At 44.0% G+C, this 18,174-nt stretch overlaps 2 protein-coding genes across 2 annotated transcripts; one reads left to right on the top strand and one right to left on the bottom strand.

Moving 5' to 3' along the window:
• Positions 1–2,920: 2,920 nt before the first annotated feature.
• LOC142412199 (lactosylceramide 4-alpha-galactosyltransferase-like) lies at positions 2,921–8,218 on the top strand. The gene is made up of 2 exons (XM_075506990.1): positions 2,921–4,196; positions 5,237–8,218. Exon 2 carries the CDS (start codon positions 5,270–5,272, stop codon positions 6,371–6,373), a length of 1,104 nt encoding a protein of 367 aa, XP_075363105.1. The 5' UTR covers positions 2,921–4,196; positions 5,237–5,269; the 3' UTR covers positions 6,374–8,218.
• LOC142404381 (poly(U)-specific endoribonuclease-A-like) lies at positions 8,006–15,479 on the bottom strand. Its single transcript, XM_075491164.1, is given in 8 exon segments — positions 8,006–8,263; positions 8,679–8,832; positions 9,458–9,606; positions 10,025–10,203; positions 11,401–11,512; positions 13,479–13,578; positions 14,830–14,978; positions 15,447–15,479. Coding segments are annotated over 8 exon segments (1,134 nt in total).
• Between the last annotated feature and the right edge of the window lie 2,695 nt (positions 15,480–18,174).

Raw genomic sequence — 18,174 nt, 5'->3', positions numbered from 1 at the left:
TGGGTTTTTTGTTGTTGTTTTTCTTTGGTTTTTTTCCCTGTAGAGTCAATGTTCCAAGGTTTGATAAGGAGAGAATCAAACCAAAACAGCCTTCGGCCTTTTCCCCTTTGTCTTGTGAAAGAAAAATAAATACAGTTTTTACTATTACTTCTCTCTGCCAAGATGTTCCATTTTGTTCTGCGAGGCGTTGATGGTAGGTCTGAGCAATCTGTTAGTTATTACGCAGAAAAGCATTTTAAAGTTGTGTCCTGAAGTGACTCACTAAAATTAGGAGTGTGGAATGAACATGAGACAAGTTGAGCATAAGCACATGTGGAAAGAAGGCTCTGCGGACCATGACTACATGCTATCTTTGGGACCTGAGTGGAGGTAACAGAGGAAAGCACAGTGCATGGTACTGATTCCTAATCCAACCAGGTATCGCCCCATCATTCATGACCTGCAATCTATCAGAAGCAAGGCATTTTAGTCTCACTCTGAAGGTCTGGATGTTATGGAATAGGAAAGTCTATGAGAAATTGTGTTGCTTTTTCCCTGGGTGATGGGCTACAGCCTACCTTAGTATTGACAGTGTCTATGCCCTTGTAGACCTAAAAATGGAAAGCTTGTGCTGCAGCCATTCATTTTCCCACCTGCGTTTCAGAGCCTGATCTAAAGACCCTGGCATCCAGGGGAGCATTTTGAAAGGCTGTGAAAGGACTGGTGGGGTCTGGTGTGCAGAGGAGTTTTATTGTGACTCCTTGAGTCAAGAGCCAGGGAAACAGTTTTCCCTTGAGACGTAAAATAGTTGCCTATGCTTTCTTCACTGCTGATATGCAGGCAAGGATGATGGGAAGTGGTGAGAAGGCACTAGCTGTTTCTTGCCCTGCTTCCTTTGTTCTTGAGGTCATGAAAGTTAGCTGGTACCCAGGTGTGCAGTACGTCAAGGAGAGAAGCCAGGGATGGGGGTTGGAGATGCAGAATTGGACAGTGCAACAGAAGAGGAGTAAGGAAGGATCAGTAGGGTAATCCTGGACCTGGTCTCCTGGGAAGAAACTGAATGATGATTATTTTCTCTGTGCTGGCTGAGAGCGCTCCTGTGCCAGGAGCTCTTGTGTCGGGAGGGATCTAGGATGCGCAGTTAAGTAGTAATGCTCTGTAGGGCTCTTTTTTCCCCTGTTCTTCTCCTCCCTGTTTCTTCTCCCTCCCTCCAAAATGTGGAGTCCAGGAAGGCTGTGGTGCAAAGCAAGTTAAGAGCCCTTCCTGGGGGAATGTGCAGTTACCTGCCTTAATCATATACATGTTGGGAGCTGAAGTCTGCCTAGGGCTGGTTTGTCCTCAACAGGAGAGAAGAGGAAGAAGAAAGCTATCCACATGCTCTGTTTGGATATGCCATTTGTGAACACTGGCACTCTGGTCTTTCTTATGTACTTCAGGTTCATCTCTCTCAAGTATTTGTGACCATTCCCTGTGTGCACTTGGCTTGTGGTCTCTCTGGTACCTTCTTTGCAACCATGCCTGGAACTCAGCTGAATAGGCATAGTCCAGAAGACAAAACTACAGGAGGAAGTCACTTCAGCTGCACCCTGCCATTACAGCTCAAGCTGAGATCTTGACCTTTTAATTTGTATATAATGATGGAGCCAAATAGCAGCTGCCATGGCTCTGCAGTATGTTGGAGAGGTACAAGAAGTAAGAAAGTACTGTTCACAAAGTGGAATCTATGTCCAGGGGGAAAATTAGGTAGGCACATAAAGTCTGGCAAGTTAAATATGAAAACACCATTAGGCTATAGAAAACATTGTTTGAAATGTTAACATTAATTAACAAAAGATATTAAAGCTACCAACATTATTTTTTTTTCAACTGCAGAAGGAACAGGAAGCCTGCTAGAGAGGTGCAAGGTCCATAGGAGATGAGAGATTGAAAGAGAGTTCCGAGATCAGTTTGAAGCAAACTAAAATTAATTTCTGCATCTGGCTACAGGTAAGAAGAACTTGGGGGTGTTTCTCTACACTGTAATCCCTCCTTGTTGGGGATGCATGCCACAGTCTCTTGCGCATCACCATGTCCATGGAATACATGTCAGGACTCAATGAACAGACAGATGATGGGACCTGATGAGATGCATCCACGAGTGCTGTGGGAGCCGGCTGATGTCACTGTGAGACCACTCTTTGTTATGCTTGAAAGGTGGTAGAGATCAGGGGAAGTGGAAGGAAGCAAAAGTCACTCCTATCTTGCCTATCTTCAAGAAGTGCAAGGAAGAAGATCCAGGGAACTACAGGCCAATCAGTGTCACCTTGACCCCTGGGAAGATGATGGAGCGAATCCTCCTGGAAGTCATATGCAAACATATTAAGGACAGGAAGTTGATTAGGAGTAGCCGGCATGGATTTACAAAGGGGAAATCATGCCTGGCTAAACTGATAGCCGTCTATGATGAAATGACCAGCTCAGTGGACAGGGGAAGAGCATCGGATATTGTTTATTGCAGCTTTAGTAAGGCTTTTGACACAGTGTCCATAACAGCCTTGTAGACATACTGAAGAAGTGTGGACTATATAAACACAGTGAGGTGGATTTGAAAACTGACTGAACTTCTGGACTTGAAGGATTGTGATGAGTGACAAGTCCATGTGGAGGCCAGTAACTACTGGTACACGTCAGCGATCTGTGCTGGGGCTAGTACTGTTTAACGTTTTTGTTAATGACCTTGATGATGATGGGATCCAGTGCAACCTCAACAAGTTTGTAGATTATGCAAAACTGGGAGGAGTGGTTGATACACAAGGTGGTTGAGCTGCCTCTCAGAGTGACATCAACAAGGTGGAGAAATGAGCCAACAGGAATGTCATGAAGTTCAACAAAGAGAGATGCAACCGGTGAGAGATAACTCCATGCACCTGTGGACAAGAAGTTGACCAGGAGCCAGCAGTGTGCCTTTGTGGCAAAGAAGGCCAAGAGCCTGCTGGGCTGCACTACGTAGAGCATTGCCTGCAAGGTCAAGGGAAGCAATCCTTCCCTGCTATTCAGCACTAGTGAGACACATCTGGAGTGCTGGTTCTGGGCTCCCCAGTAAAAATGAGACATGGGCATGCTGGAGCAAGTCCAGCGAAGGGCCACTAAGATGAGAAAGGGACTGGAGCACGTGCTGTACAAAGAGAGGCTGAGAGAGCTCTGATAATTTTTCTTGGAGAAGAGAAGACTCAGGGTGTGTCTTGTCAAAGTGCATCAATACCTGATTGGAGACAGGTGGGATAAAGAAGACAAGCCAGACTCTTCTCTGTGGAATCCAGTGACAGGATGAGACGCAATGGGCACAAATTGAAATATGGGAAATTAGAATGAAAGAAATGGTGCCGAAACACTGGAACAGGTTGCCCAGAGAGGTTGTGGAGCCTCTGTCCTCGGACAAGGTCAAAAGGCAAGAGGGCATGGTCCTGAGCCACCTGCTCTCTCAGAGCAATAGGCCTGACATTTGTTGCAGGCAACAGTAGAAACTGCAGTAAACCCTAAACTTAGTGGCTGTATGGATAAGGGTGGCATTTTATGAACACATCAACGTGTCTTCTGTAAGGGCGGGTCAGCTGCCATCGAGCACAGGGATGAGGGGGAACTCTATCATAAAATGAGGGACACCTGAATTTGGCAAAGTCATTCAGTGAAGTATCCGGCATAAGAGGGAGTATTCCCAAATGGATGAGTAAGTTAATTGGTCAAAAGAGTGTGTGTTCAAAGGAGCATTCAGAACTGAAGTCTTGGGGTGGCAGGAGGCAGCTCTGTGAAACTCTCAGCTTTGTTCTCGTGGCAGCCACACAAGCAGCGTGAGCACTGGGAATTCTTAGCAAAGGAGGAGAAAACGAAACAGCAACTGGTTTCCTGCCACAGTATAAAGCGTAATGTTTAGCGATAATGGGGTTTCAATTTCCTTCTTCCTTTGTTTTTTTTTTCTGATTAATTTTTAATTACATGAGTTCTTCACAGCACAGCTGTGTGACCCTTCTTTCAGCCACTGTATTAGCTGAACGTATGACATCACATCCTCCTTGATCTGCTTTTTTTCTCCATGTGTTCAGACTCCATCTTTCACCATTTCTTTTCAGAAAAAGGAAGTGCCAAACCATACAGTTACAGGAGCTCTCAGAGACACTAACCTCTTGAAAATCTTGTCCAGCTGAGCAGTGACTTCTGTGGTGTCTTGAAAGCAGGGACAGGTGAGTAGTACTTGCAGTTTCTGTGCAACAGGACTTGCAATTTCAGAGGAAGGTAGAGAGCCAGATTTCCTGTGTTTGTTTTGTGAAATAAATGGACTGGCTTATGCCGTGTCTAAAATGTCCTCTTATCCGCTACACAAGCAGAAATGTATTGCTTAATATATAGAAGTGTGACTGTAGTAGACGTTCCTCCTCTTACTAAAAATATGCATGTAACCTTGAAGCGTGCTCACTGTTAGATTAGAGCAGTGCTTTCCTGCCTTCTCTACAGCAAAGGCTCTGTTCCTCAAGCCTCTGCCTACTTTCCCTTCTACAGTTTACCAAGCTAAAAATGATTTACAGGACTCAAGAGGCTGTGGCATGGAGGGAAAGGGACACAGGTGTGTAAAAAGCAGAGTGGGGGTTTCTTTGCTGCCTGTAACACCCACAGCACATGCTGGCATTTCTCTGCAGGAGAAGAAAATGTTCTGGGAATCCAGACCTGACGATTTGCATATCGGCTGCCTCTCCTCTGTCCCCAAAGCCCCAGTGCCTGGTGGAGAGCGGTGGCTCCGTCCTGTTGCATTTGGAAGCCTCCTAGTGTGGCTGAGAAGTCATTTTCTGGCTACATGGAGAGTTTAGTATGTGAGCCAGTTGCAGTAACCAGAGGCGAATGACAAATGGGATTGTGCCAGCTGGGTTCTCTGTTGTGTTCTCTGTGTGTTTGGTTACAGCTGTTTGATTAAAGCTTTTGCTGTTTCCTGAAGCTCCCTGTTCTGGAGCATGGGGATGGGGATTTGGATTTGGAGATGGAGCAGAGGGAGGCAGGAGAAATGCCACAATCCTCCTTGCTGCTTCCATCTCAGTTGTGCATTGACCTGAAGGCCCTGTGACAATACAGAGAAGCCAGGAGACTGTTTCAGAAGTGATGAAAATGTATAATTTAAGCATGCTGCCCTGAGGTGTAAGAAGGAGGGTTCTGCTCTTACGTGGCACTGTCCCAAGGCTCATGGTCTGCTGCCTTGCCTATCAGTGTCTTTTTCTTCTTTTCTCCCCTTCAGATCACGACAGTTGTCTTGGGAGAGCAGGCTCTGATGGGGGTGACACTGCCCAGGATGTCCAACTGCCTGCCAAATCTGACCACAGTGCCACTGAGCCACAGGCCTGGGGCTCTGTTTATCATCACCATTTCATTTGTGTTCTTTGCCACTGTCATGTTCTACTGGAGAACTGGGGAGGACACTGAGGGCCAGCTCTACAGCTTGCCTACACAAAGCAGGTGTGCTCAGTTTTTACCTTACCTGCCCCATGGCACTGCAGCTGGGCCCTCTCCTTCCCCAGGGGATGTGTTTTTTGTGGAGACCTCAGAGCAAACTAACCCAAGTTACTTGTTCACGTGCTCTGTGGAGTCAGCGGCCCGGACGCACCCTGAGACAAGGGTTGTGGTGCTCATGAAAGGTTTGGCAAACAGTAACGCCTCGTTACCCAACCACTGGGGCTTCTCGTTGCTGAGCTCCTTCCCCAATGTGGAAATCCAGCCCCTGGACTTGCTGGAGCTTTTCTCAGGGACGCCTCTGGCAAAGTGGTACTTGCAGTCAGAGCACCAGAAGGAACCTTATTTCTTACCTGTCCTGTCTGACGCCTGCAGAATTGCCATCATGTGGAAGTTTGGTGGCATCTACCTGGACACAGACTTCATTGTGCTCAGGAACTTGAGGAACCTCACCAATGCCCTCGGTATCCAGTCTCAGGATATACTGAATGGGGCCTTTCTGTCCTTCAAACCCAAGCATGAGTTCATGGAGCTTTGCATGAAGGACTTTGTGGAGAACTACAATGGCTGGGTCTGGGCGCACCAGGGCCCACATCTCTTAACGCGTGTCTTCAAGAAGTGGTGCTCCATCAGTAATATCCAGAACAACATGAGCTGCAAAGGGGTGTGTGCTCTTCCCCCAGAAGCCTTTTATCCTATTTGCTGGGAGGACTGGAAGAAGTTGTTTGATACAATCAGCTCCTCGGAGCTTCAGAAGCTCCTTAAGAACACCTATGCAGTGCACGTATGGAACAAACTGAGCCACGGGACAAGGCTAGAGATCACGTCCCAGGCTTTGCTGGCTCAGCTGTATTCTCAGTTCTGCCCTGCCACATATGCGAAGATGAAGAAGGACTCTGAAGAGCAGTCAAGGCCTGTAATGTGACCTGTGGGCCCTTGGCTGCAGGGAAGTTCCCCAACCTGAAGGCAACTGAGTGCCTTTCACCTTCCATGGAGCAGGTATTCCGTGTGACTTCTCAGTGATTTTGTACCATTTCCGATATCTGCCTCAGATCCTACGTGCTTCAAATATACACCAGAACCTGAGTTTGGACGCTCTTGTCCTTCAGTAGCCCTTGATGCTGCGGGGAAGGGTGAACTTGTTCATTGGTGCCTATCAGTTGCTCCTCTATTGCTGTTCTCTCAATCGTATCAGGCCTGGAACGCCTCTCGTGTAGTTTCAACAGCTGTAGGAACCCTTGGCTTGCTCTCTGTAATGTTTCTAAGTATGTAAATAAATGCCAGCCAGTGCTATAGGACACGGTTTAGAGGAGGTTCGGATCAAATTCCCTGGGTGGTAAAGATTCTTACAGCTGGTGAAGTTTTGGGGGAGCCTGCGAGTACATGAAAATTGCTTAAAGAAATGGAAAACATTTAAATGCCTGCTCGGCTCAGTGTAAAGTTTTTCTTGTTTTCCAAAGGTACTTTATTTCAAATGATCTTGTCTACTGTTTTACATTCCACGGCGATAGGTCGACTTTTCTGTCATCTTCAGGAAAACAAATAGACAGAAGCAGTTCTTTTACCAGTGTGAGTAAAGATCCTTGCTCTGTTGGAGAAATTCTTGTGGCGTGTGAGTATCTAACAGTCCCTGTCACACTCTCAGAGGGGCTCAGCATCTGCCTGTTTCTGCATTGGTATGAGAAGGAAAAGCATTACCTTCCTTTCACTGGAGTATTGAACATATTTTGGAAGAACAGGGGCAGACATGTCCACATCAGCAGAAGGACCAGTGACCAGGTCCCGGCCTAGGAGCAGTGTCCCCAGTGACATCTTATTATTGTCACTGGGGATCTAGTCAATGGGTTATGCAGGGTCCTTCATCTAACCCTAATGCAGATTACACAAGTGGGTAAGTGACTGCAGGCATCACTGCCTGTAATAAGAACACAGGTGCCTACACCAAGGACTGTTAAAGTTAGGTGAGATTAAAGCCTGCTGCGGCTTCTAGAAAACCTGGGCAAAGCTGATGTAACCTGCTGTTGATCTGATGACCATTCTCACATCTGAATGTGTTTCCTGTGTGTCTAGGCACTGTAATTGTAAAAATGCATTTGAAATTAACCTATTATGAAATGACGAGAGGAGAAAAAGCATACCATGGTTCTGCTGGTGCCAAATCAAAGTTCCTGTCTGGAAGGCAAAATGTAAGCAATGTGGGTTTATTGCTCTTTCTGATATACAGTAGCTAACAAATATGAGAACTATGTGTATCAATTTTAATATAGCCTTTTCCTAAATTCCATTATCTGCTGAAAAGTACAGTGTTATCATGCACGAAGGAAGGCTGATATGTTTGATCCAGCCTTTAATATGAGCAGCATTATATTGCAAGGTTTGTCAGACACTGAGCCGCAACACACTACTGATTAAACACTCCATTGCAGACCAAAAGCGAGTGAGTCATCAATATTTACTTGAAATTAGTTGTATAAAACAACATATCAATTTACTCTGCCATCCAGTCCCATGTCCCCGCTCCAAAAAAAAAAGAAATGTTGCCTGATCTCTCTAACTACTAGTCTTCACTACTGGTGCTGAGGAGTACTGGATATGCTGTTCCAATATGGTGCCCATGGCGGCAAACAACGATCTGTAGCTCGTATTCTTCTATCTTCACTGTTTCACGTGTGACTCTTTCTTCAGCCAGCAGGAAAATGATGGTGTAAAGGGCAAATTCGAACTCCGGGCTGACACCAATAAAGGTGCTTCCAATTGGCTTGACTGAGCCCTTCCAGCTGAACTGGATGCTCAAAACTTGGTCATCTTTGTCAGGCTGAAAGCATAAACAAAACAACAGAATAATCTCCAACACAGCTGTGATCAGACAGATACAATTTCTGACTCCAGATTGTTGAGGCCATTGCAAGATTCAGTCATCCTTGCTGTGCCAGGGTGCTATAGCACAGCCTTTTCCCTGTCCTCTGGAGTGTACCTGATGGTTTATCTCAATTAAGCTTCAGCAGTGTTGCGATTCTGTAAACACCAGCACTACTTGTTAAAATAGTTTTTGCAAAAAACTAAGCTGGACTTGAAGGCATGCTAGTATTTCTTCTGTTTATATACACCTGGGCAAATTAGGTCCAAAGCAGTTGAGCCTATGATTGCATCACTGTGCCTTGATTCATTACCACAGCTTTTATCTCTGGATCCATTTGTCTTATTTGCAAAGGCACCCTGCTTGTTCTTACCCTGGTTTTGTTCTTCCGAGCGACATATCCCTTGTAGTCAATTTGGTTGCGCTTTTCCTGAAGGTAAAATTGCACCCAGTTGTGCAAACCTAAGATGTGTTTACCACGCCTTGTTTCTCCAACAAAAACATGTTCAAAACCGCAAGAATCAGGTCTGTAATAAACCAAAGAATAATATATAGGTCTTTGTTGTGTTTAAATAGTTCAAATTGGCAGAGGTAAAAGGCAAGAAGATGCACAAGCTTGCTTAGGTTGATTTGCGAGCAGTTTTTTTATTTGTCTGGATTTGTTGGGTTTTCTTTCTAACTTTGCACAAAACTTGCAATGAAATCTAGCCGCTAAGTCTAAATTTGTATTTGATGATGAAGGTTGCTAGTAAATGCCATGGATGCATCACTACTGCTTATCCAGATTTTAGCAAGGCTTCTGACACTGTCTCCCATAACAGCCTCATAGACAAACTGACAAAGTACAGATTAGAAAAGTGGATGATGTGGTGGGCTGACAAGTGGATGAATGTCTGTGGTTGAAGGCCTGTGATTAGGGGCACAAAGTGCAGCTGAAGGCAATTTACCAGTGGTGTACCCCAAGGGTCAATACTCTTAGTATCTGATCAGTAAGTCTTTAAACATGATCCGTGTGGGAGCAATGAACACCTGATTTAGGCCATATTCTGAGGCTGTCTTCTAGTTCTGCGTGTAACAGATGGCACTTGGGCTTATATTTACTTGACTCAGAATAGTGTAGAGATTATCAGGGGCCATATCCATCAAACATACCTGTCTCCTTCTTTCCTGGCATAGAGCTGGAACCAGATGTCATAGAGCTGATATTTGAAATCGGCAAGGTTTGGCTTTGCTAGGTTTTTTTTAAGCAGATACTCATGAGCTAGCTGAAGGATAGAAAACCAAGATATATACACAGTTTACTTTTTAATTCCATGTTTTCAGCAACTGAAAAAGATCTGTGTGTCTTGGTATCGGCTGGGATAGAGCTAGTTTTCTTCCTAGTAGCTGGTATAGTGCTGTGTTTTGGATTTAGGGTGAGAATAAAGTTCCTAACACACTGATGCTAAGTAGTGCTTACACTAGTCAAGGACTTTCAGCTTCCCATGCTCTGCCAGGAGCACAAGAAGCTGGGAGGGAGCACAGCCAGGACAGCTGACCCCAACTGGCCAAAGGGATATTCCATACCATATGCTGTCATGCTCAGTATATAAACTGGGGGGATTTGGCCGGGGGGCAGTGACTGTTTCTTGGGGACTTATCTCGACCCACAAGTTTTCTCCCTTTTACTCTTCCGATTCTCTCCACCATCCCACTGGGGGATGGGGTGGGGTGAGTGACTGGCTGCATGGTGCTTAGTTGCTGGCTAGGATTAAACCACGACACTGTGTTACTCACTTTCATGACTTCTGTCACTAAGATAGCATCAAGAAAACAATTGTTTTCAACTATTTCTTCTGGAGTCACTACTTCTGCTACACCAGTTGATGTCTCATAGTTGTCCAATAAGGAAATAAAGGCTGCAGAAAAAGAGAAACTTTCAGCATGCTCATCCTGATGAACAGGCCATACGCCTAATCATACCTGTGATCCAGTTATTAGAGACTGGCATCATAAAAAGATGCCATAAAATATGCCTTGACAGCCCTTAGAGAAAGACATTCCTTTATATATCAGATTTCATTCTCAGGTACAATGTTGGGTGTAGGTCTAGAGGTGACTCAAGGCCAGACCACTGCTCTACTTCTTTTTAAGATAAACAGCTTGCTACTGAGCTTCCTTATGGAACCAAGTGCTGAAGCAATAATGACCTTCTACCAAAACAAATCATATATGAGCACCAAAATTACAGACATAGGCTTATGAACTTGAGCTATGCTGGCAGTAGGCTTTGTGGGCATTACTTCAGTAAAGGAATAAATACAGCATAAACCTACTTGAGATGGCTTGAGCTTGAGTGCATGGCCACTGAGTGGATGGGTTCATTTTCTCCTTTGCACCCCTTTTGCCACCTGCTCCCTCCCATCACTTCATCTACACTTGCTCTGACACTCAGTGGACTCTGGGGGCTGATTCAGCACACCAAGCTGATAGAAAAATACTTGAGGTCAAAAACCTAAGTCATTTCCTGCCAGGGACTCAGCGTGGGGTTCAGTGCTGCCTTCACTAGACACAGGATTGTATGGCTCAGAGAGGAGTGGGGCGAACAGAGAAAAACGGTGCTCCCTGTTATGCTAGCTGCTCAATCAGCTTAATGTAACTCTATCTGGGGAAAATAAAAATCAGGGAAGGAAACATACATTCATAGACATGCTTGAAGTATGGCCCCCAACAGAAATGCAAGAAGTGGCTGTGGACCTAGTGCTATCTGAAAGGGCTAGAAGCTGTGAGCAAAGGAGGAGAGATGACTGGCGTCTTTTTCAATACATGGAATAACATCAAAGCAATGACAAGAGTTTCATCCATTTAACTTTGTAGTGGAAGAACCACAGAGAAATTCAGATTTTGGCTAAGGCACAAAAGGATGTTCTTCCTGAGGCTGAGGCTACAGGGTAACCTCCATGCAAATGTTGTGGAAACTACCTTCAAATGACATGCGGCCTGATGATCCCCACCACCATCCAAATTACATATGATGTTATATTTTAGGCAAACACATAAAAACCAACATGGATTCTTCATGTCTTTTCCACCATTAACAAAAGAACGGGTCTCACTTGCAAAAGTTTTTATGCTCTTCAGGCGTTCTTCATTTACGTTGTGAAACAGATGTCTGGCTGCACTGTCCTGGACAGCACTGTCACCTTGCTGTGCGGCACCTGCTTTTCCCTAGGAGAAACACCAGAGTAAAACAATTAAAGAAGGAAGATGTTGTTAGAGGAGACAGTGCCTGCCTTTATAATAATCAAAACAAACCCCATAATGCTATCAGGATTCTTTGTTAGGAATGGTCTTCCTATAAAACAAGAGAAGACATTACAGAAGAACTGCCAGCATAAAGAAAGAAGACAATCTCTGACACTGTAAGAGCCTGAAATTTCTCCGCTGACTCATTTTCAGAGATGATTGTGATGATCCATGTAATAGCTCAGTTCTGATCAGTCACCAGCTGTGCTACTATGCTGTACATCACAAATGATAAAGAGAAGTAATGTAGAGCCAAGGCTCCCTCCCACCACAAATAAATAAAAGGGAGATTTGTGCACCTTCCTTCTCTGTTCATTTGTAACCCAGAGACCCACTGCATATAGTTTATGAGGCCATGCAGTGCAGCAGAGGGGTCGTTTCTCTCCTGAGTTCCTACTCCCCAAGCTAGCCAGTCTAATTCTCCTCTCCTCCATGATAATGCTTAAGCAATCCAACTCCTGAGTAGGCTCCCTCAGGCTCAGCCTTTGTTTTCACTTTCTGACTTCATGACCGCAGCTCCAGCCATTGCCCCAGTGCCAGGGAGATGCCAAGATAGTTCTGTGCAGCTCCACCAGCTTTGGACTGGTGCATCCTGGTGCTCTGAAGTTTTCAAAGACTTCTGGTTGACCACATTTAAGGCCATTTTGATCAATGTTACCACATCCAAAACGGAAAGGAGGCTTTCCTGACAATTTTCAAGTTTCTGTTCCAAAAAGGGCATTCTCAAGGAAAGAGGAGAGAAGATGAGTGGGAGTTTGTTAACATGGGCAAGGGGTAACTACAGCCTTGTTCTGAGAAATGGAGAAACCATATGGGAGTTTTCCCCACACACATTTTGGCCTGAGGTAGGCAACCCTTTTTCAAGTTTATCAGCAACAGAAACTTATATCTTATAATATGAAGCAATGTTGAAATAAAGTCTTTGAGCACTTGTGTGAGTACAAAATTGGATACTGAATGTTCAGTGGCCTGCTGCAATTTGTGGCCAAAACATGTGGTCATGTTTGCACTACACTGAGCTGGCAAAGAGTGAAATGGTTGCTCATCAAATCTGATACCCACTCCTCCCTCACAGTTCCCTGGGACTGGTAGCAACAACCCTGAAACCCTCCTCACCCACACCTCCGTGCTACTCCACACTCTCTGGGAGAGACCCAGGAATTCCTCAAATTCCTCCCTTATTCCCATATTCCTCCCCCATATCCCAAGAATGACTTGAGACCTGTCTCCCTTTCTCCCTTGCTGCAAGTCACCTGGACCATTCACACAAGCAGTCATACACACACAGAAACATCCAGGGTGGAGGGGACCTCAGGACATCTCTAGTCCTGCTCAAAGTATGGTATGGTCAACACTGAATTCAGACCATATTGCTCAGGGTGTCATCTTTTTGGGTCTTGAAAACCTCCAGAGATGGAGATTTCACAGCTTCTCTGGTCATCCCGTTCTGGCTGCATTTGCCCTTGTTGAATTTCATGATCTTCCTTCCTTAGCCTATTTCTCCAGCCTGCTTAGGTCCAGCTGAAGAGAAGCCCTGCACTTGAGCATACCAACTTCATCACCACAGGTTGCTGTCATCTGCAAAATTGCAAAGATTGCACTCCATCTCCTCCTCCAGGCCACTGATAAAGATATTAAATGTTATAGGACCCAAGACAGATACCTGAGAGACTCCACTTCCAGGTTGTCCAGATTGAGTGGACCCTTAATGTGTTCTCTGTACTGTTCCCTCTCCTAAGTGATTCTTCGTCATTAAGACGTCCTGCCTATGCCATTAGTGGAAATGACAATGCATAAGCAACTCTTTTAGCAAAAGGCAGTTTTGCAGACACCTTTTCTTACAGTACCATACTGCCCTTAATCCTCATGTGACTTAGCAGTTGGTTACCTGCAAATCAATTGTGTAGTCTTTCCCAGGCATAAGGCGGTTAACATCCATATCCCACATCTCATTGAAAAGTTTAGAAAGTTCATGATTTAAGGCCTTCCTGTCAAGAAATCCAGAGAAATACACATGTTAAAAAAGACACATGCTGTTATTTCTGCAAGTCACTTCTAGAATCTTCTAATGTCATTCTGTGATCTGGATACTAGCTTGCCATCAGGAGAGCTTTCTCTTCCTCCCAAACCTTCCTGTCAGTGCTGCTCTAAAAAACATAGAGCCTACAGTTCATGTTCATACCTAAAGAATGCAGGTAACCTGTAAGGAAACTTGAGCCTTCCCTAGGGTTATTTTAGAGTATATTTTAACAAAGTTCTTGTTAATAAGCCTTCCTGCGGTTTTCCATGCACTGAAGTAAAAATGAAGATGGTGGTGTTTCATTCAGGAGGATTCTATGTACAAACCAGACGCAAGCAGGAGATTGTCATCAGTGTGGAGCAACACTACACAACAAAACAGAAAGCAAAGAATTCTCTCTATGATGCTTTTCTAGCAGCAATCTTATATACAACTCTTCCTACCTTTTTTCCTGCAAGACACCACACTAGAGATGCTTTCCTTTGCCCATACGTGTGGTTATCCTAGCATAAAGTTAGCATGATGAAGGATGAATAAGACTCTCAACACGGGGTCTGCATACAATAAAATTCTCTCATGCACTGATCTCTTATGCACATACAAACCTACCCAGGCTGGTCCTTTCCTCATCCTAATGGAATTTTGTCCTGCATAATAGCGTATAGTTTTCAGAAGTCTGTCCATCCATCTATCAACAAGATTTAGGAAGGTTTGTTATTGCAAAGAACTGCCCAAAGGTAGCTCCAGTTTCAAGGGCATTATGTCCACATTAACACATAAGATCAAGACAAAGAACAGAGTGGAAAAGAAAGAGAAGTGGATTAATCTTTAAATGACTGACATTAACTTTGTCACTGAATTAATCAGTTACAAACCAGCACATGCATCGAAGCCCAGAGAAGAACCACTTGATAATTTTGAATTTCTCCTCCAAAGCAGATGTTCTCAAGAAAAGAAAAAAAGTGCAGAAATTTGTCAAGAATGGGCATTTATTTCAAATAGCCATTTGGGCAACTTGCCAAGATTTTAACAACTGGCTCTCCCAGACTAAACCAAGGCACCTTCAAGCCCAGCTCTGAACCTCCTAACTGATTTCTGTTATGTCTTCTCCTTCTATTCTGGCCAGGATGGAGATACTTGCTGCACCTTCCAGCCAGTGGCAAATTCCATGGTCTCTAGCAGAAAGAGCAAACAAATATTGTGGTAAGGTCACAGTCACTCTTGTGATGTGGCAGCCTTGATGTGAGGCAGCTTGAGAGCCAGGAAGAGCAAAAAGTGAGCCAGGCGGACACCTGCCCCATTGTTGGCAGGGAGGGAATAGAAGGCATAGCAGAAAAGAGGGCACTGATCAAACGGTGGGAGATTAATCTAGAAGCAGTACAGCAAAATTTTATGTGCCTTCTCCTGTCCTGGACTGCACTTCGTGGCAGGCTCAGAAACTGCTGGTCTAAGCTCCATATTGAAGGAAACAGAAAGTAGCAACCTGTGTCTGGAGAACTGGGACTTTTTTTCACATTATTGAGCAATCCTTTTTCTCCAGAATTGTCTGTGCAACTGTGGGATGGAGTTTATACAGCCTAAGATTAAAATCCTGAAAAGCATAAGCAATCTGCGCTTAACTCCTTGAGCACTTGTTGCCCGAAGGAATTCATATCCCTGAGTTAAGAGCCAAAAGCAGCCAGTTTACATTAATGCACCAGAGGATAAGCTACAGCAGCTGAGGAGCATAAAGAACATATATGATATTCACATCGTACTCAGCATTATTTAGGGTGGGGAAAGCAACCTCCTACAGAAGGGCAGGGCAGACAACCGTAACTACTTTGGCTGCCACACCTCAGTCTGCCTGCAGCTGGGAATCTGAGCCATCGCGTACCTCAGCTACGCTAGAGGCACTGACAGTCCGTTTTCACTCGGGCTCTGTGATACTTTGAGATTGTTGTTGACGGGAAATCTACAGGATCACTTGAATTTTCAACTGGGCTTGAAGAGGTGTCAATACCCGAAAGAAGGAAAAGGACTAAAAATCCTAGTATATGGGAGCCAAAGGATATGTTTGTCCCTATGGTTAAACACGGATATGAAGGAATATTTTTGCTTGGAACAAGTACTTGCATGTATCTTACAGCGGAGCAGAAGGAGGCCGTCACAGGGGAGCTATATTCAGCCCTTGCCCAAACCCCAGGCTCTGCTTATACAGCAGAAGTGTGGCCTGTGGCATCACGTTATCAACACTGGCTGTGGAGCCCGGACGAGGCACCTGCTCAACTTCACGGGGAGTTAGCCCCACGGCGTATCACAGAAGCCACCAACAGCAGCTTTTTTATTTATTTTCAGCTGTAACTCCACGTTCTTTCCAGAGTCTTAAGAGCAATTCCTTCTCAAAAGAGCTTACAAACCAACACTAAAGACAAAATCGTTCATCTCACCAGCTCAGCTGAAGTCCCAAGAACAGGATCGGCAAATTCACAGAACGGTACCGGAGATGTTTTTTGAACTTCAAGCGCTGCCTACATTCATGTTACCTTGGGCTGACCTAATTTTATTGGATCACTTTTCTCCTGGGTTCTGGACCCTCCTGCTGCCTACTCCTCTGCACCAGCTTATCCCATCTGTTTGAGTACTGCCATATTATGTTTAATACAGTTTTTACTTTGGAAGTAACTACCGGTGGCGGATAGAAGCCTGCTGTCTGTTGAAGATCCAAGGTATGTGAAATATTAGGGGGGATGTCAGGGTTTTTTTTTTTAATATTTTGTTCCATATATATAGTATTTTATATACGTATATTTTAGTATGCAGGTATTTTAGTAAAAGTCACCTATACAGGAAATCTGTCATCCCTTCAATATCTACTGCTTGTTCTTGGTCTGCTCTTGGCAGATTTGTCCTGTGTTTATAAGGGACTGCAGGGCTCTGTTTGATATTTCCTCCTCTAGAAATGTTATGGAATATTGCATGAGCTCATGGAGGCAAGCTCAAGGTGTCTACTCAGGAGAGGGTTACAGCAAGAGCGTACCTACAGATTGCAATCCTCATTTATTTAATAAATATACTTCTACTAAATGTATTCCTGCATTCAGAAAATGTGTCCCAAAACTCTAAAGTCACTTAATTTTATAAAATAAAAGCCTTTTCTCTCCTTTCTCTCTGCTGGGTGCTACCACGATATCATAATGGACTTTTCCTCTCCTTTTTGTTGTCCCTTTAGTTTCCAACAGAGCAGAGCACCTGTACACCTTGTAACTGAAGATTAGAATAAAGAAAAATATATCCCTGTCAAAGCAAAGAACTTGTTTAGCAACTTACATAGTCATCTTGTAAAAACTCTTTCTGGACAGTATTTCTTTAAAAAAGGTCCATAAACTTAGCTTACACGTATGAGGTGAGACAACTTCAAAGAGAAGAAGCCCAACACCTTCACGCAAATCCATGACACACAGCATTTAGGTAAGGTTTTCCTGAAAAAGAGTATTGTATATTTACTCTCTGGTTTTCAATACAATTGCATGTGTGACTCAAAACCGAGATTCTTATCATTAATTCTCAATCTCCTCCCTATGGTGAAATTTCTCAGTTGTTAGATTTGTGCTTTCACATAGAATAAATTATTTCTGTGCAAGAAGTCTGGCCAATTGGATTTTGTCCAGTTGGAGTCTTGCTTGGATGTGCTTACGTGCGCAAAGCACCACCCCAATAACAAGAACACTTAGTCTGCACTTGTAAGAGCTGAGAAAACCTTTGGGGGAGGCTCTTTGCAATAGTAACTCTAATGCACCAGCAATGCAGCTAGAGCAAAAGAATCTAACATCTCCATTTTATTATCGCTTTCAAGTGAAACATTCACATGGTGTGCCTGTTTTTCCAAATTCTTTTCGTGTATGAAACCTTCATTCTATCCAAAATAATGCCCCAAGAAGAAATCTTTTATTGGTATAAATCAGAAATTACTCAAGATGTGAAGAGAATTAAAGGGTCAGTGGTGAATCATGTGAGCAAGTCAACAGTGTCAAAGCAAGAAAAACACGTATTGCAAATAGGTCACATGGAGCCCTGCAAAGAAGGTTTGATTGAACATCTTTAAAGTAAATTTACCTTCAGAGATCCTTTGAACAACATGCAATTTTTAAAAAGCCTTTAATTTGGCATAGAGAAGAAAAGCATTTGGAAAGCCTGATGAGCAACCATTTACAAGGAGTTTCCAGTCATTCAAAAAAACTGGTTCAACTGTTGTGAAATACATGCATAGCTTATAAGGTTAACAGAAGATACAAGCAATTATCTCGATTTTCCTCTTATGCCAGTGTGTATGTCTTTTACTTGAGTCCAGTGATGTTTTTCTTAGTTTAAAGTTGGTATTTGAAATACCAAAGGATAAATAAGACAGGCTGTGTAGGTGGAAAGGAAAATGCATTGTCAGGGGACAAACATAAGAATGGGCAGTTACTTGGCAAACACTCTGTCAAGGTCCTGGGCAGGCAGGTGATGTTTGGAAAACCGATTCTACGTTATCAGCTATGTTCAAGCAAAAACTGATCTTAGCATCACCTTATTTTAGCTAAAA

The sequence above is a fragment of the Mycteria americana genome, chromosome 1, assembly GCF_035582795.1.
Source record: "Mycteria americana isolate JAX WOST 10 ecotype Jacksonville Zoo and Gardens chromosome 1, USCA_MyAme_1.0, whole genome shotgun sequence".
NCBI classification, from domain to species: domain Eukaryota; kingdom Metazoa; phylum Chordata; class Aves; order Ciconiiformes; family Ciconiidae; genus Mycteria; species Mycteria americana.
Note: the sequence above shows the minus strand (reverse complement) of the source record. Positions and strands in the feature narration are given on the sequence as shown.

Excerpts from the sequence above, each read along its gene's own strand:
- LOC142412199 (XM_075506990.1), top strand. The coding sequence starts at position 5,270 with ATGGGGGTGACACTGCCCAGGATGTCCAACTGCCTGCCAAATCTGACC.